General features: G+C 42.4%; 3 protein-coding genes across 5 annotated transcripts in view; 2 read left to right on the forward strand and 1 right to left on the reverse strand.

The window, feature by feature from the left end:
- Nucleotides 1-7,791, forward strand: part of rbks (ribokinase) — a 28,216-nt gene extending 20,425 nt beyond the window's left edge. For 2 of the 3 annotated variants that reach the window (XM_049741524.2, XM_049741523.1), the window contains exons 7-9: nucleotides 547-638; nucleotides 2,873-3,061; nucleotides 7,364-7,791. In XM_049741524.2, the coding sequence (XP_049597481.1) occupies nucleotides 547-638; nucleotides 2,873-3,061; nucleotides 7,364-7,537 (455 nt within the window). In that variant the 3' untranslated portion in view covers nucleotides 7,538-7,791. Of the gene's footprint in view, nucleotides 1-546; nucleotides 639-2,872; nucleotides 3,062-3,310; nucleotides 4,065-7,363 lie in introns of those variants that run through there. The other variant, XM_068652909.1, reaches the window with a different exon arrangement.
- On the reverse strand, nucleotides 7,670-8,707 carry mrpl33 (mitochondrial ribosomal protein L33). Its single transcript, XM_049741526.2, has 4 exons — nucleotides 8,577-8,707; nucleotides 8,431-8,449; nucleotides 8,244-8,350; nucleotides 7,670-7,985 (listed from the first exon to the last, which is right to left on the reverse strand). Exons 1-4 carry the CDS (start codon nucleotides 8,596-8,598, stop codon nucleotides 7,936-7,938), a joined length of 198 nt encoding a protein of 65 aa, XP_049597483.1. The 5' UTR covers nucleotides 8,599-8,707; the 3' UTR covers nucleotides 7,670-7,935.
- A 5,343-nt stretch (nucleotides 8,708-14,050) lies between these two features.
- On the forward strand, nucleotides 14,051-23,612 carry si:dkey-16j16.4 (uncharacterized). Its single transcript, XM_049740177.1, has 5 exons — nucleotides 14,051-14,639; nucleotides 18,333-18,414; nucleotides 18,590-19,116; nucleotides 20,631-20,684; nucleotides 22,575-23,612. Exons 1-5 carry the CDS (start codon nucleotides 14,571-14,573, stop codon nucleotides 22,677-22,679), a joined length of 837 nt encoding a protein of 278 aa, XP_049596134.1. The 5' UTR covers nucleotides 14,051-14,570; the 3' UTR covers nucleotides 22,680-23,612.
- The last annotated feature ends 396 nt before the right edge of the window (nucleotides 23,613-24,008 follow it).

A 24,008-nucleotide genomic window follows, 5' to 3' on the forward strand; every position in this document is an offset into this window, starting at 1 on the left:
CGGCATTAATGCTTGCCGCTCATGAATATGCATCAGACCGTGATGTTGGACACATCCGGAGAATTACAAATTCCTCTGCTGTAATCTTAAATATAAAGACAGAAAATGTCGCAATGCATCTCACTCACACATTGAGATGTCCACTGGACTGTTTTAAGTTTTCCAATAAATGTGGTCATGTGGGAATGCAATGGCTTTCATCTCCAGGGTCTAATAGAGACTGTTCTCACCAGCCAGTTCCCAAGTCTTTTTTTTTTTTCAATGCTAATTTAATCATTTAAAATGTGGCTTCTCTGTAGAAGCTTTTGAGCTTTTTTCTGCAGTATCTTATGATGTTCCGTTCCATTGAAATTTGATTTAAGGCGATTCTTACCCTTTATAGTCAACCTCTGAAAAAGAAATATGTATTTTATTATTGTACTCATGTACTGAGTGCATACATCAAAAATGTCAATGCTAAAGCTTAGACTAAAGAACATTATGGATCATTGCTATGCTAATTTTCTTATCTGAAGTAATATTGGTGAGTGACTTTTGTCGTTGCAGTTACTACAATATTCAACCCGGCGCCAGCTATCCCTGACTTGGATCCTGATTTTTATCGACTCTCTGATGTGTTTTGCTGCAATGAGTCTGAGGTGATGCATCACACAAGCAATTTTATTCTCCTTGGCCATTAATTGACACTTGTTAAGCTCTCGCTTCGGAATCGTTTGACCACAAGCATAGAATAATGTACCTTGAATACGTTATCAGCATCGAAGGACCTGTGTGGTCCCGGGAGTTTCCAGAAGTTATGAGAGCCCACGCATACATTTCCACTGTGATTCATCTATCTCCTGTACGGTGGCCTCTTCTAGCACATCGATAGTGTCACTGTATCTTTTAGACATAAAGTCCATGCAAACATTCTTGGGAATGGCTATCTCCACCCTTTTGCGGTCATGGCACCTCACGTCTTGGCTGTCAGGTGATGACAGATGAGTGAAAGTGGGTGTGCTTATCTGGGAATCATTGTGATGACAAAAAAAAAAAAAAAAAAAAAGGGGCAGATGTGCTTTTTGGCTGAGTCAGACGTTCGTCCGTTAGGGCTTGATGGGAACTGTTATTTGATGTCATATTGCGGAGCAGAAAACAACATCTAGCCAGCCAGCCAGGTGTGGACATGAAAGGGAGTCAAAAAGTGACGCAGCAGTGATGGAAAAGACAAGCGTGCATAGCTGAAGAAACTTTTTTGGGGGGGGGAAAAAAAACCCAGATACTGTGTACAGAGATGCCAAGTGTTGAAGTTTCCCCATATTTTGTTCCATGCTGCAAATATTCCCATGATTACATTTTTACTTTTATTTCTTTCTTCCTTATATATTGAATACAGCCATTTTATTGAACCTCATTAGACTAAATCTAAGTTTACGCCATCATGCATTTGTAAAATATTGATTGACATTAGCATTATTTGCGATATTAAAAAGTACTGTAAGAAAAAATGATCAAAACTAAAACAGGGACGTGAAAAAACGTGTATTGCACAAACACTTTTAATTGTGCCTCTTTTGTAACAAAGGCATGTGTGTGTAAGCATTTACTCACACACGGCAGAAACTTAAACGCAGTCTTGTTCCTCTTGTACACCGAGGGTTTTGGGGGGGGGGGTGGATTAATGCCCCGGTGTGAAGCCGATGACTAACAAAACGCTTTTGTGTGCCTCTGTGTGTGTTTTTGATCTATTTATTTATTTTAGCCTCCGGGCTCTTAGACATTGATACACTGTGGTTTATTTTTGAACTTGTCCAAGATCATTGTTGACTTTTTTCACATTGCACAAAAAGCCATCAGCCGCCATTTGACAGGAGTGTCAGTCCTGCTTGAACTCATATTTCGATCTTTTATATTTTCCATTAAAAAAAAAAACACAAAAAAATGCCAGTGCAATGTACTTACATTGCAGTAAGTGTGTTGGCAGCAGGCAGTCATTCTGATGAACAATTTTCTCATGACCTAGTCATTCACAGTGACCTGCTGTGATTGAAATACCCAAGGCAACATTCGACTGCTCTGATAATGCCTTCAGCGACTGTGATTGGGGCCAGCGTTTGGCACAAAGCTTTGGCTGATTAGGATTACTTGACCTTTAATTTTTCATGGTCCCGACATCACACCTCCTGTTGTGTGTTTTTTTTTTTTTTTTTTCAAAGAATGGACTTTAATACTTTTATGGCACATTTCCTCCTACAAGGCGCTATTGATGACGCAGCTTCGAGGAACAACTACGAGACGAGCACGTACTCTACCTCTGAGCCGCCCCAAAATACATGTATCATTTTCATTCCGCTTTAGTTTACAGGCTGATACATGTCAGAAATCCAGTCCAATTGGTGCTCACGTAATTTTTGAGTCATTGTCCTTTACGAGTCATCGTGATTTTCCCTCCTCAACCCACATAGGCAATTTGTTACACGACATAAAGTGTCCAAATGAATTGTTGTTTGGTACCATGACTGTCTCAACCTTATTTTACAATATTTATAAATGTAGACTTGAAAAACAAGAGCTCATTTTAATTTTACCATCACAAATTTCTATGAATATAGGAATAAAAAAATTGTATCCCTTTGAAAATAAACACATTTGACAACAAATAAATACAGTTTTGGATTTTAAAGAAATATTCTATAGTAAAAATTATAATTAGAAGCTGACTCGTTGAAAAATGGCTCACACAAAAGAAATTAACTATGGAAAACAAGTCAGGGCTGCATTAGCAATATATTCATTTCTTTTAATATATATAAATCCCTTTCAGTATTCCCCTCCAGTTGTTTTATACTCCTAATAAGTCTTAATCCATTTCTCATCTCCTGCCTCCATCCAGGCTGAGCTGCTGACAGGTTCATCAGTAAATAACGTGGAGGAGGCGCGTTGCGCTGGCCGCGAGCTGCTGAGGCGAGGATGCGGCACAGTTATTATCACCTTGGGAGCCCAAGGATGTGTGGTGCTCCAGGCATCAGAGTCTACCTCCAAACATGTTCCAGCAACGCCAGTCACCGCGGTGGACACCACGGTAAGCATGACGCATCATTAGGAACAGACTTCCTCGAACCGTCTGATTCCAACACTTCACTCACTATCACCGCCATAATCCCGCATCACGATATAAAATTTTGATCATAATAAAAATAGTAATAATACTTACACAAATATAAAAGACAAATAGACTGCATTTGCATATATAAGTCTTTTGAAATATTTTATTTGTCCAGTACTAACAGAAGTATTAATGTTATTTCCATTATAATTTCATCTGGATTAGGGAAAAACTACCAATTTCCACAAAATGTCGTGACCAAGACAGAATCAGGTATGGCTAAATTGTATTTTCCCCCTTTTCTTAACACTTGAATATTTTCTAAATGAATCTTGTGGACAACATTTCGATAAAGTTATGTTACTTTGTGTTTCCTGCCCCTGATGCGTTGCTTTCTACAACTTGGAATAGATCATAAGCGAGTCTGTTTAATTGTTTGTGTCACTGGTTCTGTTGCTGAGTCACCTCGCTATTGAGACTTTTATTGTGCTATAATTACCATGCTAAGTGACTCATCCCCAACCTCTTTACTCTAGCTACTTATGAATGTCTTAAAACGTGAGTGACCATTCTATCTGTGCGCTTGTGCATGTATATTACATTTATTTATTTATTTATACATCCCCTCAATATGAAAAAGTATAAACGGCATAGTGGCTTGTTTTGCCTAAAGCACTCATGGCATTTTGAGGAACAAAAAGCTGCCTTTCTTGGGGGCTCCGTGACCTCTGTTGTGCCCCCGCATGGTGAAGTAGACACACATTAGTGCCTTTATTATTCACTGTCTACCCCCCTCCACTTGTGTGACTCACCTTTTGGGCCTGCATGCATCAGTCAGCAGAAGGCATTGCAAACCTCACTGTGGTTAGGCTTGCTATGTAATTCACCACACACACATGCAGACGCACACACACACACACCGGCCCTTCTGTTCTTTGATGGGCCCATAACTTGGGGGGGTGTTTAACTCTTTTGGACAAAATAATCCCTCTTCCAGTAAAGGCCATTTACGTTTTTACTGGAGTGTGTGTGGGGGTGGGGGGGGGGGGTGACTCCATATTGTTATCTGGGTTTCCATTTCTTTTGAGCCTGTGTGGGAAAGAGTGTGTTTTTGGTTATGATTAACTCTTCTGTTATTACAGCTTTGTTTGTTTTAGTTTTTAAAGACGTGGCGACAAGTTTGAAAGCATTCAAAAAGCACCGGTGCTTGTTTTCTGCCATTCTCGATTCAAACAACGGTGATTTGCAGTTTTTCAATGTCAGTGCAATCTTGCACATCTATTTTGTAAGATACGACTCCTGGTTTGCGCTCTGAGGGCGGTTAAAGGCATTCTGCGGTTAAAGGCATTTTCTGTGAAAGCGGTGTGCTCGCATAGCAATAACTGAGACTGGAGCATTTTACCGATCAAAGTCAGGAAAAGCACGATTGCCGGATGGCTCGAAATAAATTATCCAATTATCCATAATGTGCTTAGAAAATGGCCGGGGCTGCTAATCGTTCAAAAAATATGAAATGAAATAAATTGCCAATTCCATTTTTATATCAAATAAATTGTTGAATTAAACAAAACAAGGTGGCCTAGCTTTAGCTTCTTCTATTACTACCACAGATAATTGTCTGGGCTATTTTGTAAAAATATCATTTAAAACAAATAAATGGAATAAAATAAAAACAAAGACAATAATTGATGAATAGAAAGGCAAAAAAATCAGTCTGAGTCAGGGTCATGAATCGGGATTTAAAAAAAGAAAAAAAACGGCAAGGCAAACATCTCGGCCTCATTTTGTCTTGGCTGTTTTGTGTCGGGAGTTATCTGAAGCTAAAACACACACACTCACATTTTTATATATTACATTTTGTGCACTTGGGTGGCCTTGGTTTCATCTGTCCCGCTAGAGGAGGTCCACTCCGAAAGACTAAATAAAGGTAGACAGCCCCTTCTAATCCAGACATTACAGCTGCTACACGGTGGGTCTCTCTCGGCAATCAAATTAGTCATCCTTTTTTTTTTTTTCCTCATGACGGGAGACTCCATGGAGCAATTGAACGATTCCTTCCTGGAACTCAACGGTAGAGGGAAAATAACGCCTGAGCCGAGCACAGTCTGGATTAGGATGACACAATGAGAAAAGTGCCATATCACCTTCTTTTAATGGATTACACGTGTACGGAGCAGCTGCTGTGTAGCAAACCAGATGCCCGCTGCCAGTGCACTGCGTCTTGCGTGTCAAACACAAAAGCGTTCAAAATGAAACTTGCCGATGAAAGATGGTGGTGGGCTAATTGCTCCAATTAAGTGTCTGTTTGATCTGCAAAGACGGGTCCCTTGTTACTACCGGCTGTTGGGAAGCCTCTGTGAGTCAGCGTTGCCCCCAACTTGGTCTTTGCTCTCCCCGGGGTGCCTGGAGGCTTTCAAGAGTCTGAACCATCTGTCTTAGCGAGACACAAGTCCAGATCACACCAGGGTGAGAAATAGACCTTTACGTGCAGTCGCAATTAGGATTAAGGTCAAAATTCACATTTTTGTGGATAAACATGAATAAGCGGGTAAGGGATGAACAATAGAAGAATGAATGCTTGTTTTGTCACAATAACAACTTGTCAGTCTTGATGTGTGGGGCGGAGTTGTTTTTGTCATGAGTTTTGTTATCTTATTTGTTGGAGGCACAGCCCACATTCCTTTGACATTCCGCAAACGCTAACAAGTCAAACATATTTTGGGAGCTGCAGTAAAATAGAAACGCTTTTGTTGCCTTGATTTTGTCTAGTATTCAACTTTTAGGGTGCGCTGAGCTCAAGCAATCATTTGAGAGAAATCCACCAGAAATCTTTGTCTCGGGTGAACTTCTCGCCATCACATCTGCCATCATAATTTCAAACTTAAGGCTGAGCGCGAGCAGAGAGCAGGCAGGAGAAAGTCACAAAGGTCAAGCAGCGTTGGAAGGAGGCCACCCGCACCGGCGTCACTGCTCATCCGCGCCGAACGCTTGTGTCATTTGATTGACAGGTCTCCAGATCTAACCTTCACCAAAGTGTGTCGAGGACAGTGGCAGCGGGGCTGAAGGGGGCAACGCTTGTCAGCCTCGTTGAGCTTCATCCACTCGCATGGTCGTCTTGGAGAAGAGACGTTAGTGAGGGGGACGAAGCTTGGACGGGAGCTTGGACGTGGGCTTACGTCGACTTTGGATCGTTAGTATCGGGCTTAGTCGACATGAATATGTTGTGTGCTTCAGAAGTAGCATCACTGTTGCGGTGTGAATGTGTGAACAAAGAGCGAGGGGGGCCTCAGCCAAACCAGTGAAACGACATCATCAGTGCTTTAAATGCTGAGCTATGTCATGGCCCAGCCCAGCCCAGCCCAGCCCAGCTACCAGACAGGAGACATAAACACAACATGGAACGTCAACGGGGCCTGTAAAATGTTTGCGCTCTGATCTCACTCTTTCCAGCATCTCAACAATGCAGGAGTCATACCCATTGTGCTGACCAGGAGAGTCGACCCATTATTTATTTTGGGGACATGGTTGATTTGTATATCTTGCCTTAAATTGAGTCCTTTAGCTACACTTTTAGGCCCCTGAGTATTTCCAGAAGCTTACTCATCGCAGGGCATGACCCTGACCTTTTGGACTTGGTTGTTTTTAGTTTTTTTGCCCTGGTGTCACTGAATCATTGAGAACATTGCTGTCAATGTCTTCATTGGTGAGGCTCTGAAAGGCTTACGCTGAGGGTGAAGGGGGTGACAAGTTCTTCCCAGACCAGAGTGTGCAATCTCATTTCAGAGCCAAAGTGATGACTAATCAAGCGGACTTGTGAGAACTAATGGGGGGGGGGTGGGGGGGGGGGGTTTGCAGTTTTACACTAGCAGGTCACAACATGCCATTGTGCCTTTTCCCATCACAACACCTCCCACCCCCTGCATGTCTCCTTCAGGGTGTACATAGCATCTCTATCAATAGATAATTGCCTCTATCTGTCCTTACATGTTGACACAAATCAGAAGTGCTGGTCATAGGCCAATGGTCAAAGCTAGAAAGGCTAAAAATTGAACACAAATCCCCATTTAAATGGATGGTTCAAGCATTTGCACGAGGGTCATGTCACAGCACCACCTACTGGTGACAGCTTTAAAAAAAAAACTGTTCATCAGCTATTTTCCCAACTTACGCAAATTAAAATACATTTATATTGCATGTGCGTACCAGAAGAGTGATACTGTAACTGTATATTATTTTCAACATGACCAAAAGCATTGTTCCATGTTGTCTTCTTGCCAGGGTGCTGGAGACAGCTTCATTGGAGCGCTGGCATATTACATGGCTCATTATCCCACAATGCAATTGGACGAGGTGGCCCGGAGAGCAGGTCAAGTGGCAGGAGTCAGCGTGCAGTCCATGGGCACGCAGTCATCGTATCCCCACAGACGGGATTTAGCAGCTGACCTCTTCTGATGCCTTGCATTGGACACATCAACTTGCATTTTTATTCACGTGCTGCTTTTGAGCAATCCGAACAAGCATTGAAAGACCAATAACTGTGTGTACAGTCCAAATATAATGGAAGAGTCTTAAGCAAGTGAAAAGTAATTGGAACAGCTTTTAATGTTGTGACACCCAACTGACAATGCAATTACTCATGTCATTATAGAATATAACTTGTGGTTGACATGAAGAAAATAAAACATGAAGGACTAGTTTATAATCAATATTTTACACCATAGAAGAATTCTTTCCGGAGGTTTCTTCGTTCTGTCTTAGTGTAAGTGCGGAAGAGACATTTTCTTTTGGACTCCACAAGGCAAATTGTTCCTTTAAACCTTGCAGGTTTATCATCTGTGTTGAAGTCCATTTCAGACCGATCTGATCTTCCTCTTCTCAAAGAACAGGACGTGCTTGTTCACTGTAAAAAAAGAGAAAGCGCATTTAAGATTTTGGGTGAACCAAATAAATGTCAAGAAAATTAGACTGATGACAGAAAAAAAGGAAAAGTTCTGTTCATTTTTTTGTTCACATTTATATTATCTTAATTCAGGTATGTACTTAGTGTTTAATTGCAAATTAATCCATTGCATGAATGGCAATTTGTGTGATTGCGTGATTTTTGCCTCGTACTAAACGGTGAAAGTTGTGACCTAGTTCTAATGCAAGCAAATCTTACCAAATGGATCATGTTTGCGCAGCACAAGTTTGTCCCTGAGACGGTTTCGCTTGGTGTTGAAGAAGTAGCCCGTCCCCGCAGCGCTCATCATCTGCACCAGGACGGTCCTCACAGAGGGCACACAACATTCACCTTACTAGCTTGCTCCGAGAACTACGAATAATTATGCCGATCAATTGTTACTTACTTTGATTTCGCCTTTGCCACTGAAAAAAAAAAGAATGAAAAGAAATGACAACACTGCTAGCATGGTAAGGCTAGTTTGTAAAAGGTAGACATAGTGTGCGAATGACATACATCTTTAAATGTGAACAATAAGCGTCAAATACTCACAGTTCACGGAGGTAAGAAACATTTTTTCCAGAAAAAAAATGAAATATGCAAAAGAACTATCAAGGCATCATTTGTAGCATGAGCGAAAGGTAGTAGGAGTCACATTCAAGTCATCTACTTCCGGGTAAGCGCAAGTTGTTTTTCCGCTTTGCAGACACAGCGTTTATTTTCGGTCTTTTTTGTTTGTTTCACCCAAGAATATTGATTGGCACGATAGAATTAAGCGGGGAAAATACAATTCGAATACAAATCAAATTCATTGATTAGTAGAATTTTCTTTTATGAAAGAAAAGATAAATGGCACTTGAGCGCAACGCAGTGAGTGGTGATGAATGACTGATTTTATTATTATAGATTTTATTAGTCTACAAGTAAAAGACCGGTAAAAGTCAAACTATTAAGCATAATAATTTTGTGATTGAAGTTATTAACTCAAGTACAAGTTTTGAAAAAAATAAAGAAAAATATTCACTTCAGAATGAGCAACATACAAATATTATTTTAATTTCTACAGTTAATTTTAAAACACCCGTTTGAATATCTGTAAATGGAAATGTTTTCCAGCAGGTTTTACAATTCACAGATTTTATTTTTTCAACAGTAAAAATACTATTTTTTAGAAACTATTCAAATACCCCCTCTTTCATGGAAAATACCTTTTCACAGTTTATCTCCACAGATGTTGTCTTTACACAGGCCATCCTGGTCCCTACAATTTTTGTCTCCATTGCATATGACGTATCATTTCAAACTTCACCTGCCGGCACTGCAAAATGAAACTAGTACGACTCATGTAAAAGCTCTCAAATGTTTTTGGAGTGGGAGGGTCTGGCAGCTGAAATGACCATGGATGTTATTGGACAGGCTGGGCACTGTAACCAGGCAGCTGTCAGGATGTGTGAAGGATCTTACGTCATTGTGGCTTAATTCTGAGAATTAGACTGAAACCACTTGCTTCAGCTCTCCTCCTCCTCTTCCATACTCATTCAGCACTCTAAAACCACTCCGGACGTGAGCTGTGCTTTCCTTCTCCCACTTCATGACACTTTAACTTTACTCCACAAGCATGGTGTGTTTACCAGCCTGAATATCACTCATGCGCACTTTGCACTTACGAGCGCAGCTCAGAATTTCTCGCTGTGGTTTAGATTAAGTGAAAGCATTTCAACATCCAGGGGACGAGCCAGGGAATATTCAAGAACAATATTCTAATAGCAGTCCGATGGCCAGGGGCCACTTTGAAAATGTATTTTGTTTGCATTTTCTCTGGCATTTATAAAATATGTATTTAGAAATAAAATGAACATAGTATTATCCATCCATTTTGTAACCCTAATTTGAATCCTAAGGGATGATTAAGCATTACTAGCAGCAAAAATGAATTGTCCTTCCCGCTTGCGTGAATGCAATTGTGTCAGGTGTGATGTCATCCATTGATGTGCATCCGGTTGCTATGGTTACACTAACACGTTCCTCGTGACGCTCTTCGCAGAGAGCATCATCTTACAATATGGAGGCCGTTCACCTGAACTGTGAAATCCATTCAATAAATACCACAACAATTAAAGCTGTAATCGCATTATGCAGTCATGTGTTTTTTATTTTTCTCGTCACACTCATTAGCATGTGATACATTAGCCGACCACACACTCATTTGTTCCCTTGAATGTTTTTCTTTGCTTGTCTGCTCCTATCCTTATGACCAGGGAGTTATAAAGAGTAATGTTATAAAACCGGCAGCTAATATGTCCTCCTCCCATCTGTCTCTATTTCTCTGTGTTCCATGACGCAAAGCCTGAGTGGGAGTGGATAAACCTTCTGCTCCCTGAGAGGACTGAGTGGGCTGCTGCCATCCGCTGTGCATGCACAAGAGTTGGAGGCAGAGTAGAGATGGAGGACAATAGAGGAGGAGAAGGAGGAGAACACATCGGAGTGAAGTGGAATGGGATGGAATGAGGAAAGGCAAGTGAGATTATAGTATGGAGTGAGTATGTGTGGAGGAGATACACGTGAGTGATGAGACAGACAAAACAGTAAGGCATGGTGAGAAAGTGTCTAATAATGGCAGCATAATGAAAAAAAAATGACCTCAAAAAGCTATGAACCCAATGTCACGGTTCTGGGGGCCTCCATGTTAATATTAGAGTAGGTCATTAGCAAACTGATGTCACAACTACAAAAAAAAAAACCTGAAACTACAACTAGAACAATTAAAATGGTTTGGAAAAAAATAAGATGAAAATGATTGCCCAAATTTAGGATAGAGCGTTTGTTTTGGATTACATTAAACTATTTGGCTGTGCCTAATGAAATGTCTGGTGGGCCAGATATACATATAGCATTAACTTCTTGAGCAATTGCTCCAGTAAGTGCAATAATTATAAGAATTAATGAACTGGCTTTTATTATATTTGTGTGCCCACAGTTATTGCATCAACAGAGCTGGTCTCCTCCTACTGCACATATGGGACAATGAGCACTCACTCCCACCTTGCTTATTAACCCCAGCAAGCCAAATAATAATAACACAAACTCTATTGAACTGCAATGGAAATGAGCTCACTCTATAGATGAAATTATCATGTGACTCATTTTGGCAAGGTTCATCAAGTTTTGTGTCACTTTTTCTCATTTGCTCATCACTTCTCTTTTTTTTTTATCCAAGACAATACAAAGTGTTATAATTGGGAATAAGTATGAAGTAAAAATGAATGTGTCTATGCCGGAGGACTATGCAGTTATGGAACAGGGATTTCAATGGTGACTTTATTTTTTTTTCTGATCCCCGTGTGAGCCAGGTAGACTATCCCCCATACCGATAATTGGACCAGGAATTATGTTTTCCTCTCACTCGTCAAGCTGGGTTCTAAATTTAACTTGACATCATTGCAAGTGGTTTTCTGCGTTGGTCATCTCGAGTACAAAAGCATTTTCTCTCGCACACATTAAAAAAAAAAAAAAGTAGTATGTTTACAAAGCTTTAGCGTCAGAAAGCATTTCTCTCAGTGATGCATCAGAGGCTATTTTGCAATTTGGCTTAATCCAGCTCTGAGGCAACAAATGACACCTTCTGTTTCCATGCTTCCGGTCGCTAGGCAACGTCAGCAATTATGCCATTGCCAAGAGAGGAAAAAGAGGAAGTAGCACCCTGTGGCCCACCTGCTTCCATTCATTGTGGCGTCCGTCGCTGGTTAGGCTTTGTGGCTCGCTCAGTGAAGCCTTTCCGTATTGGGCCGGTGATGAGGTTTGCCACAGCATGCTGTGCTTCCTATTGCTTTCATCTTATTAGCAGGATTTCACTGTGTTGGACGGACTTCTGGGCAATAAACTGGGAAGGACAGACACACTCATTGTCTCTTCCACAAAGCACTGCTGCCCTCTGTTGTTCCATGCAGGCTCTCTGATTTCAGTCTAAACCAGATTCTATTTTTTTCTTTTTATTAAATAGACTACATACCAAGGAAATCTATGGTGACAATTATTATACCACTATAACTATAACTCTGTGTTTAGATAATAAAAGACAAGTGAAAGTAGTTTTAAGACAATACAGACTGTAATGCAGTGACATTACCATTTTTCATAATTATTTCTTCCACGAGGTTGAATGTGATCCCAACCCCTAAAAAGATAAAAAAACCTTCAAATTGCAATTGTAATTGCATAAGTATTGTGTAAGTAAGCCTGTGCTTTGTATCACTTTTTCAATCAGTGAACAGGAAACACAAGCCTGGGAGACTAAAAGTAGTCTCTCCATCAAACATGGCCCCCACACTTTCCACCTGTGGGTCAGTGGATGAGGGAAAAGTGGAGGGGAGTGGAGACATGAGGAGAAGCTGCGGCCTACCGCCGCCATCCAGGAGAGCGTGTGGGCGACACAGGCACGGAGAATGAGGAAGACAAGGACCTCCGAGGCCAAGTGGGTCGAGGCGTGCAGTATACGTAGCTAAAAATGGCCACCGTGACGCTCAACAGTTCGGCCTATTGATTTGTCAGCTGCTATTTCAGCAACGTTCAACCACAGATGAAGGAGAGGGAAACTTGACATCATCGGCTCATATCGCTTGCCCCCACATTTTCTCTGATTGCGCAATCGCCCGGGTGGACGCTTTCCTGTGTACGTTGAGCCATATTTGGTAACAAGATTGCATCTGCTGCCTGATGTTTGCACTCACTCACTCTTCACTTCACTTTATTTCATGTGTTTGGTCAAAGAAGCCCAGATTTTTTCATGCCCTAGATTTCTTATTCTCTCAGCTCTGCTCCGAGGAGTAATTCACCCTGCATGAGGTTATGGGACACAAATCAATTTTGAAAGAGCCTTTTTTTGTTTATGTGGCTAATTAGAAAACCAATATTTTTCTTTTTTCTAGCAATGAAAGAATGAACAAACACCCTTCGCACCCAAGCTATCTGTATCTGTCACCAATGAAAACAAGTCGAATCTGTTCTAAGCACTGCCACATGATCCATGCAGTCCTAGCAGACTGCCGCTAGAGAGCAGAAAAGCCCAGTGTTCATACCTTAAGCTTCGAGGTCCTATTTAAAAATATACACAGGCTTATTACTGCCAGTCTGTGAAACAGGGATGTCTGCTGTAAATCCACTTAGTCATTGCTTCCTAGGGAACACCGTTGCTGCCCTCGTGTGGCCAATGTATGTCAACGTCAAGATGATGAACATGGGCCAAACCTGAAATGTGTTTAAAAATAATAATAATACAGTATTACTTGCAATAGGACATTTATTTAAGAGTGCTTAAGTATTGGAATTCAACTTGGTCTATGTTGACTTGCGGGCTGTATACACAAGTAAATTGGATTTGCATTTAGTGAGACCTTGAGTCAAGCCAAAGGTTCTTTGGAAAGTTTACCAGGTCAGCGACCGGAGGTGTTAAGTTGGAAAGCTTCTCACTCACAAGCCAAAATGGTCTGAAGACAGCAGACAGCTCTCTCTGCCGCAAAAAAAAAAAAAAAAAAAAGTCGTTTAAGAACTATGAAACCATTCATAATTGAAACGAAAGTCCCACTTTACTAGGAGCACATGAATAATTTAATATCCACTTATAGGGGTAACGTTTTATTGCAGGAAATGAATGCAGATAGTCGTTTTAAATTGTATTAATCAAAATCTATTGAGGATTTCTAATTCAGGTATAATGGAATACCATATGCTCACATAAGTCAGCATTTTAGGATAGACGGTGGTTGCAAGGCTTGATCTCATCTGTTGATGAACACCTAGGCCTACTACACTACTGCATTTTATATTTTAATGTAACTTTTCAATTCGAATTTGTACTGCAGAGCAAGCTAAAATACGTTTAATTTACTTGGACATATTTCAAAAGAACGTATTTAATTTAGTGCGTATTATTTTGATACAATAAGGGGAAGTAAACAGGAGATAACGTGATTTTAACTCGCCTCCGCCTTGAGTTCTTTAAATGACGTCATGCAGTAGAGGAGCCAATCAGAAAGCGAGATGCTCTGGTGAAAGCAAAACTCTGAAGGCTCGTGCAGCTGCTTCGTATTTGTGCGTGTGTTGCGTGTGTGTGAATGTGTGCGTGTGTGAATGCGAACAAGTTGCTATTTTGCTATTTTTTTCCGAACCCATTCCAAATGACCTCTGGAGTATAGTCGGGTCGCCGGTGAGGAAGTCATCCTGCAGTGCCAGAAGAAAAACACTCCAAAATCAACGCCTATTTGAATGAACTCGATCAGAATAAGTTTGCTACCGACGCACATCCGCAAGCACGCAGTTGAACCAGTTTAGGTTTGAATTTCGTTGGGGGTCTTCTTTTTCCTGCAATCGGGAGTCAGCAGCAGCAGCAGCTGACGGTGTTGTTTTTTGGGGGTGGGTGGGCGGGGGGCGGCTGTCAGTTGTAAAGAGTCCCATGTGCCTTATTGTATAAAAGCAAAGTTGCTATAACTCATGAAGTTGTATCTGGATCCAGCCTATTTGTAAGGGGATAAGCCATAGAGTCAGGTCAACATGCTAAAGACTCTGACCAAAAAGCTAAGAAGACACTCACTCAATGAGATGCATCCTTTCCAACTCAAGGTAAGTTTGCCCGAGTACTTTTCATTGTTCAGTCCTGATTGCATCTGCTCAAAGTGTCATCTTTATCATTGATTACAAGTGTATATGGAATTGACTTGTCAATGCATCTTTGCCAGATGTTTACAAAGAGCAAAGCTATTTTGCAACACAACCCCACCAAATGTCATCGACCCATTTTGCACTTTTAATGTCCATTTTGCACTTTTAATGTGTTTGGATGACAATGATGTTCACCAAAAAGCTAGTCACATCATTCCAAGTTTTAAATGTCCAAATACGTATAGTATGTGACACAACTATAGATGTGCTTGTGGTCGAATGAAAAAATGTTGTTGTTGTGAGCTATAATTGTCCAAACATCTCGTCTTCACCCTTCAATTTTCTGCAACAAAAGCCGTGGAAGTGCTGCTCAATTGTTACAGGCTGCACAATGGTTCTTTTTGGTGTGTCGAGGGGTGCCTTGTATTCTGCATGGGTCACTAACTTGCCCTATTCACTACTCTATTGTGCCGAGACCAACTATACAGTCACATGGCAGCCATTTTGTGCCAAAGGGCTCCTGTTCAAAGGCCTGGCTGAGGATCCAGAGCAAAGTGTGCCATCTCTATTGTGGCGTCATGTTTGTGTTTGTTGCTCCGTTTGGATGGAAGCACTTTTCCTGACCGATTGGGTGTCTGGACTCCATCAACTTCTCTGCAGTGCATCAGCCTCCGACCAAACACTGAGGAGGGTTTTGGAAAAACAGTTAAATTCATCCATCCACACTTTTTCACTTTTCTTTTTCTAGCCATTCATCACAAAAAAATTCACAATAACGCATCAAACAAATGATCTGTTCATACATCGAGAAATCCAGCAAAACAATGTTCAATTTAGTATCCCACGGTTCAAAATTCTTTTCATTTGACAACAATCTCCGTGGGTTACAATTTTGGGAAGAAAAAAAAAAGCAAGAACAATGTTGAAGGGAACACAGATGGCAGGATCCCCCTTTGAGGATGATGACCAGGCTGCAGTGGATGCCAGCATTGTGGGCAACATTGATCACATGAAATTATACACCAAATTAAATTCTACGCAGTCTAAACGTCATAAGAGCTGTGCAAGAGCGTCCATTAGATTAGTGGTTCTCGACAGATGCCATCCGGAGACCCGCATTTTACAATCTTTGCAAAGTCCGCTTATATCGAACAACAAAACAAGCTACATAAAAATGTTTTGTTTAAAATTAGCCTCTGAAAACAAATGGAGAGTATATTATCTTCTCTAATGTCGTTTCAAATCTGTTTGATGTCCTGCGAAAAGTATATTTCTTGCCTGTGACCCCGCAAAAGTGTATTTGGAGTTAGTGATCTTAAAAAAAAAAAAAAAAAGGTCACCAACTTTTAGCCAGTCATGCATATTCAAGTTTTTGGGTGCCCTGAAAATAGTAGCTTGTCCATAATGCAAGTGGCAGATTTTGTGGAGCCTCTCAATGGCTATCAAAGTTTACAACCCTATTTTTTTCCCCATTTTGGTTAGGAGTCTATAATTCTAAGCGAAGAAATCCCATATGTATAAATTCAAAGATGAAAAAACAAGTTGGAGTCATAAACAAACTACATGACATATATGGTTACAAATTTGTAGCTTGGTTCTAGTTTATTTTCACGTCTGCAGAAGAGAAAAGCAGAAAGATGCATTCCGTGTGCACATGCACAACGTTGATTTGCAGGACACGGTTGTAGGAAATGTTTACTGGTATGTGTGTTAATGCTGTGCTAAAAATGGAAATGCGGAACGCTAAAACCAGTTTTTTGTTTCCAACACTGTCGAAGAAGAACTCCCACTTTGATTTGCGTCGAAGGCCCGATGATGAGATTTCAGTTTAACATCATCAACTCCAGTTGCCGAGGATAACCGGAGGTCGCTTAGGCCGTATTGCTGAAGTATTCCCAGGAGCTTAGCCTAATCATGACTAATTGTACTACGATACGACTAGCAGAAGTGTGTGGGAAAGACAATCGGCCATCTTTGACCCTGCCTTATTATGCTATGCGTTCATGAGAGGGGAGTGGGACAGTGTTCACGTCAGTGGAGCACAGCAAAGTGTGTGCGAGTGTCAACTGGATTGTGTGCTTGTGTGTGTGTACACTGTGACATTGCCATTGATCCAGCTTAGCAAGCTGCTCAACCATGTAGGGGACTGACAAGGATTTCATTCAGCTGTTCTTGACACACAGTTTGTCTGTTCGAGCAAGTATGAACAAAAATCCATTTTTATTCTCTTGATTAGAATTCGAATCAGTGTGCATGGCTCAATTCTGAAATCCTTTGCCCTCTTATAGACACTGATGTTATTGTGTTCAAACCAAAAACATCCAGTGTAAAACTTTTTGTTGTTAACATAGTAAGCGCTAGTAGTTAGTTTTCTTTTTAAAAATATTCTCAACACCTATGCAAATATTTGTACATGTGCACCCGATGTTTGCTTTACAAAACCACATTTTATTCAATTAATGTTTCACATGGTTTGCGGTACTGAAAATGAAACACTCGAAAAGCAATGAAAGTCGAGAACTTGCAAGAAGGACCCATTTTCTTGATTTTCAAAGCACAAAACAACTCGGAGCTTTTCCCTGTCGTGATTCATATTTGAGTATATGCTAACCTAAAGGATGGACAGAAAATAGTGCAAGGTGATATCTTTGCTTCAAGATAGAAAAGCCATCAAATGTGTGTGTCAGTCGATGATTCAGTACATTGAGGACAAACAAGGCCGGTGCCGTTTCTCAGGAAGACAACTTAGCTGCTAATTACAGTTATGTATGTTGCAATAACGTGCAAAACACTTTAGCCTGCCTGCCGGTTGTCAAGAATGTGCTCCTGGGCTTTTCTCCTAATTGTCACCCGCTGACACAATGCTACATGCGTTTACATGGTGAACGTGCAAACGGTCCATGGCGAGCCTTTCACAACCTGTTGCTGAAGTGAAATCATATGCCCAATAGGGCCCGGTGGCTCCATCCTCTTTTTTTTTTTTTCCTCTTTTATTAAGCCATTCAGAAAGAAAGGGGGAGTGTGTGCATTCGTCTAGGCGGCTGTGTTCTGTATGTTGGTGTGTAAGCACACACACACACACGAGCGCGCAGATGGCAGCTGCTAAGCGAGGCCTCAAAGTGGTAATTACTGATTGTGAGGCAGCGCATTACTTAACTGTGAACATTGCAATCTGCATTGTTGCTACTAGTGTAGACGTCCTTGTCTGCCGGGACGGACGGACGGACGGATGGACGGGTCTTTGGGGGAAAGACTCTGGTCCTGTCTAAACTCACAAAAGAGGAAGCAGATGACCTTGTATGGGTGGGGCCCGTTTAACTGTGAGCTGTCCAAAGAGCACAAGTCAAAGCAAAATTAGGGACGCATGCATACCAAGTAGATACTTTTGACGACGCGCCGATACCAAGTGTCGATACTTGGTCGGTCTTCCAATAGCAATGTATTTATTTGCATGTTTTTGTAGCAGTCTTGCCCCACATTTCATATATGATTTCTTTTTGGACTAGTGCAGATGTACAATATTAGCATTTAGCACCATTTTTTTGAGCTGTTGTAGCACAAGATAAAAGAAGTCATTTAAAGAGCTCTTTGACGGATACGAATTGAATTCTGACTTTACAATCCAATTCTTTTTGTTGTTGTTGTGTCTCCCAGTTTTCTTACCATGGCGGTGGTGAGGGCGGTGAGAGTGATGACTCAGAAGGAGAGAACCAGGAACTTGCACAAATTGACAGAGGTATGTGTGTGTTTTGCTTTGTCAATGACTCTTTTATTCTTGTTTATCTCAGAACATTCCTATCAATTCTATAGTTATACAAAATCAATTTATCTATTAAATTAAATTACTACTACTAATAATAATACTACACAATTTATTAAAATTGTCATTCTAATTTCAAATTTTCCTACAGAGAGACGGCGAAATTGCGCCCTCACCCCCTTGGCTACGAGTCAGCAGCACAACCAGGGCGCCCCATCCCCGGCTCGTTTACGACGTCTCCGCCTGCTTCTCGACGCCAATCTGGATCGCCACTCTTCAGAGGAAGAGCTGGAGCGGATCAGCTACGGCGACAACAGGAAGTGGCTGTCGGCACTTCCGCAGCGCCACGCCGATCACCACAGCAGCACGTCCAGCGATGAGGAGGTGCGGAACATATGTGGCTGCGCTTCGCCCGCCGCCGCTGCCACCGCCGCCGCCATTGCCAAGCCTCTGGCGGAGAGCGAAGCTTGTCTGGCCGCCTCGTCCAGCCCCGTGCTCTTCAGCTCCAGCCCGCCGTGCAGCATCAAGCCACCCCCCATGCGCTTTCAGCTCCAAGTGGTCCAGCCGGCCACTCGGCCCATCATCTTCACCCACTTTGACCAGGCGGCACCTTATCGAAAGTATCGGCACAGCTACGAGTCGGGGAGGCCCAGTCTGGATCTAGAGAAAATGCAACAGGTTTGTAGTCGCCTTTATTTAACTTGCGGGTCAATCACTAACTGTTATATCAGCCTCTGATTCAAAGGTCAAGCTTTGTCAAATGGCGGAATCATTTATAAAAAGGTTGTACTGAGAGGATGCATTCATACTCAAAGCTCTGTTTATGTCAGCCATTTAAGTGTGTTTCCCAAAATATTCCACCGGATCAGGGAAAGTCGGATCTTGTCACACTGCTCCACATTTGGTGGTGGACAGAATTTTTCCATTGCAGTATTAGATGACAGTTCCTGTCAGTGCAGTGCTAAACTTGACGGCTTAGTGGAAATTTATTATGGAGGAAATGCTTTGACAGTCTTGCCGTATCATTGCTGATCTGTCCTCGCAAAATGCAAATAGTCAAGACAAAAATGTCTCTTTAGTCCATTTAGCGACACGCGTACACACGGCAACATAAATGCGCACGAGAAAACAAAGTCATCCCTCTGCGTAGCCGGACGCTCGCCCGCCCGCCCGCCTCCACGGTGGTCTGGCTGGAGAGGGATGAAGGAGAGGCAGGCAGGCAGGCAGGGACGGCAGATGTCCGTCCTGGTTTCTCACAAAGGCTGGCAAGCGAGGGGAAACGACGGAGGGGTGCAGGCAGAAGGAGAGGATTAAAAACACAACAAAAACAGCATCCGCTAATGAGTCATGGAGAAGCCGGCCTCCTAATCATGACAATCCAGTTGAAATGTTTCAAAGATGGTGATGTGTGTTTGCAGAGACTGCAGCTTTTAAGGGTCCATATGTTCGACGATGAGGCAAGGGTGCTGCTCGGCAAGGGGTCTAAAGGGGGCTGGGCTGGGCGGTGTGTCTGTGTGTGTGTGTGTGTCTTCCTGGCCGGCCGTCTCTTTGTGTCTCCATGTGTCCATCCTCATGTCTATGAGTTTGTTGTTTGTGCGAGTGTGTGTGCACACTCAGTCAAGTGGAATGGGAGGTGCTGCAGGGAATACAATAGGGGGCCTTTGGAGGTAGCTGACAGACTGAGCCCCAGTCTCTCTCCCTCCCTCCCTCCCTCCCTACCATTAACCCTTTAGCTGGACAACTTCCAGCAATACTATGTCATATTTCACTACATCAGGGTTTTTCCTTAATTGCAAATGAAACTTTTGGGTTAAAAATGAAACTGGGCGTTTCTACAGATGAAAATGCTGAGCTCCGTCCGTTCAGCTTTGGAAGCTACCTCCTGGACTGGAGACAATTTGGTGATTGTGTGCTCCCTTCACCCCTGCTGTTCTTTGAGAATAGCGGACTTGGGTGGATATGAAGGGAGACAGGATATTGCATAAGCTTCATTGACTGACTGTTTAGTTGAGTTGAGTTGAGTTGAGTCAGCTGGATTTGCCTCACTTCCTTGATCCTACTGAACTTGTCTTAATTGAGCGCCACTGTCACGACAGATGTTCCTTCTGCAGCAGAAGTCTTTTTCAGTCTTACCTCCAAAATGTACCACGTATTCATTTGACATTGAATTTCTTTCTTTTTCCCCCTCATAGAAAATGCTGCTGAAAAAGAACTGCGGAGGAAAAACACGGACCATAAAGATTCGAGTGAGTTTCATACGTCATGTTGATCAATGAGCAGTTTGTGCAATGTGCCATGTTCTTTATTTCAGCCCGTGCACATTTGCAAATCAATTCCCTTTATGCTGTATGTTCATTGCAACAATGATAAGATTGCAAGTTTGTGTACCCCCCCTCCCTTCCTCCGTCCCTCCCACGAAGAGCCCAGCCTGGCACCTTGAAGCCAATCCAGCTACCTAGTGGGAAAGCATCTGGCAGTCGTGCCCTGCTAACAGCATCAGTGCAGATCTGATAGAGTCCTTATGAAAATAATCATCATGTATTTATGCAGCGCTTTACTAGAAGAAATGATCCTCCGTACAACAAAATAAGACAAGCATAAATATCCTGTCATGTGATCTATCACGCAATCACCCAGTTGAGCCGCTAAAATGGCTTTGGCTGTTTACGAGTCTACTATGAATCATTCGCCTTCTGGAAGCCGTGTTGGGTTTTAGATAGTAGTAGTGCATAAGGGAAGCAGAATGGACTGGGACTTGGCGCAGGGCGGGCTATTCCAGAAGGACGCGCAGTGTGGTGAGAAGAGTGACGTCATCGTCACCTTGTGTGGGATCGTGTCGATGGAACCTCATCGCACGCAGAGAGACAGGCATTCGCAATCTGCATCCATTTCAAGGGTGAACTCGGAGAGTGCTGAGGAGGAAGAAGAGGGAGGACGACGCTTTTGCAGTTCCCCCGTGTGCCATTACAAGCCATGAAGTCATTTTCCATTTATAGTTGCGGCCGGCTGCTATCTGTTTGAGCTGCAGCATTGCACACAGATAGTAGATGCTTTTGACCGTTTGTGCTATCACACTTCTCTTCCTCTATGACTTCCTCTTTTTCCAATTTCCTGGCTTGCATCCAGAAGAGACATTGGATCTGGATGGGGGGGGCCCCTTTGCTTGAAACATTCAAGCAATGGGAGCTCTTTTGAGTTTGAGAAGGTTGTAGTTTGTCCAGGGAGGGAGGGAGGGAGGGAGAGAGGCCTGTTACATGGAAAGCAGAGGGAAAAAACAGCATTGGCTACTGCTGGGGCCTCCTCGTCCCCGTGGAGGTGAAGAGGGAGGTGGAAGTGAAGAGGAGAGGAGATTAGGCGATGAGCGCTCCTCGGCCGAGAGCAGTGGCGTCCGATTTCATGCAGCACAGAGAGATGTTGTGTCCAATGAAGTTTGATGTGGGAAAGTATGTAGGTAGGGTGGTTGGTTGGTTGGAAGGGAAACAGAAATATCAGTCCTACCACTGGCATGGAAGTATCTGTGTCAAATTTCTGGAGGTTGTTTGTAAAGGGTCCGTCCACCTTTGGACCTCGCCCGCCCCACTTTGCCAGTTCCGGAGAAAGCGCTGCCTTATTGCCAAATTCAACAGTCATTTCCTGTCAATTCCTGTCTGGAGGAAAATGACCAGGGCTAATTTTAGACCGAGAGTTCACAGACCCAGCAAGAGTAGATTCCTGCAAGCTCTGCCATTAGTCGGTCTGAAAGTGGAAAATCATTTGTCACTGGACCTGCAATGTGGAAAAAAAAAAATAGCCGGTCCTTTCCTCTTTCAAATTGCTACTTATTAGCCCTCCTCGACGGCCAGATCAATTTTGGAACATGGACAACCCCCCCCCCCCCCCCCCCCCCCCAAAAATGGTGTGTATACGACACAAGGTAATGCGGCAGTCTGCAGAAACTTTATCGTCAGCGCAAATAGGAAACTTGGTTAAATAATTGATTTGGTGTCGCAGAGTTTGCTCGCCGAGCCAAATAGTGACACCGGGATCTTTTTTATTTCATTGATTTTTTTTTTTTTTTTTTTTTTGCAATGCAGCATAAGCTAATGTAGTGGGACTGAATCCAATATGGAATGACATTTCTCTTTGTCTCTCCTCAGACTTTGAGCGGCAGTCGTCCTCCGGCCAGGTACTCGAGCGATCCCTCCATTTTTGCCTTTCGCTCTTTAAGCACGGCGCCCCTGTCCGAGGATCCTCCGTGCTGATGAAGAAACGAGCCCACTGGTAGATGAAGCCTATCCCTCCTTCTCTCACAAAGAGTGACTGTTAGGAAAGAGACATTTGTTTGCACACTCAGGTATTCCCACCCTGTAACAACGTCACTTTGATTATTCCCGTACAACTCCGATCATCTTTCCGGAGAATGCAATGGCCTGGGCGTAACATTTCGAAGGATATTTCAGGTTTTTTTTACCCCTTGGGACTGAAAGAAAGCCACACGGTTTATTGAGCACAAAGTCGGATCTGAATTTACCTTTGGATGTGATCATTTGCAAGGGAAATAATGCATGTAAGACAATCAAAATGGTTTCTTCCTACAGCTCATCAGGTTATTGGTAACTTCCTCTTCCAAAGTTGGCATTCAATCAATATCCTAACGTTTCCATGCAAAAGGTCACATTTGCCTACCTGGAGAAGAAACTTTGTCAGTCGGATGTGTTATTCTTTCGAATATGCAGGTCATTATGAGCTATGTATGAGCGACGTAGTTGCATCTAGTTGATGTACGTACATGTATCCTCTTTCCTTGCATGGATTCCATTGTTTTGCAGAAAGAGAGAGAGAGAGAGACGAAGGAGTACCCCAATAGTTTGCTGCACATTTGTAACTGGTGCTGTGTATTGCGCATAGCCAACTTGTAGTGTGCCATTTTATTTTTCACTATTGTACCTCATGACTTTTTAGGTAGAAGAGGACCACCGCGATATTGTCTCTAATGCCTTGAAATAACATTCCCGTGGGTCGAAAGGAAGCTGAGGTCGGTCTCAGCTCGAAATTCCACTTGATCAATCGATTCAAAAAAGAAAAGTCGCCACTGTAACTGAGATTTGGCTGAAACGAATGTAACATGGTGACCAGTTTGTCATCCCTTGTCGCACAAAATGAATCAATAAATGTTCTGTGGCCTCTTGCATAAAGGTGATTGTATTTTTTGCAGTTTTGGACTGCATGTTCTTGCTTCCACGGACGGGTGAGCTGAAGCCTATCCCGGCTGACTGAGCGAGAGGCAGAGGTCACAACTGAACACTGCATTATGTCAAGAACATAACATACTGGTTGGTAGTCAGCTCTTTGGATTTACAATTTAGGTCAAGTGGGTTGGCAAGGGACTCAAATGAAACCCTTTTCAAGGATTGCTAACTACTAGTGTCAAATCATTTAACACACATTAAACATATTCAAAATGTAATATTATATTAGCACTGTCATGTTTTATATTATGTGAAGACCACTTAGATTTGTATATATTTTTTAAAATTAGCTGAATCACGCTTTGACCTAACTGACCTTATGTAAGTGCCCTTAATAACCCC

Source organism: Syngnathus scovelli, chromosome 14, assembly GCF_024217435.2.
Source record: "Syngnathus scovelli strain Florida chromosome 14, RoL_Ssco_1.2, whole genome shotgun sequence".
Classification (NCBI taxonomy): Eukaryota; Metazoa; Chordata; class Actinopteri; order Syngnathiformes; family Syngnathidae; genus Syngnathus; species Syngnathus scovelli.

Excerpts from the sequence above, each read along its gene's own strand:
- si:dkey-16j16.4 (XM_049740177.1), top strand. The coding sequence starts at position 14,571 with ATGCTAAAGACTCTGACCAAAAAGCTAAGAAGACACTCACTCAATGAG. Across the intron at positions 14,640-18,332 it reads TGCATCCTTTCCAACTCAAG|TTTTCTTACCATGGCGGTGG; the intron begins GTAAGTTTGCCC and ends TGTGTCTCCCAG. Across the intron at positions 20,685-22,574 it reads CACGGACCATAAAGATTCGA|ACTTTGAGCGGCAGTCGTCC; the intron begins GTGAGTTTCATA and ends GTCTCTCCTCAG.
- mrpl33 (XM_049741526.2), bottom strand. The coding sequence starts at position 8,598 with ATGTTTCTTACCTCCGTGAACT. Across the intron at positions 7,986-8,243 it reads GCGCAAACATGATCCATTTG|TGAACAAGCACGTCCTGTTC; the intron begins GTAAGATTTGCT and ends CTTTTTTTACAG.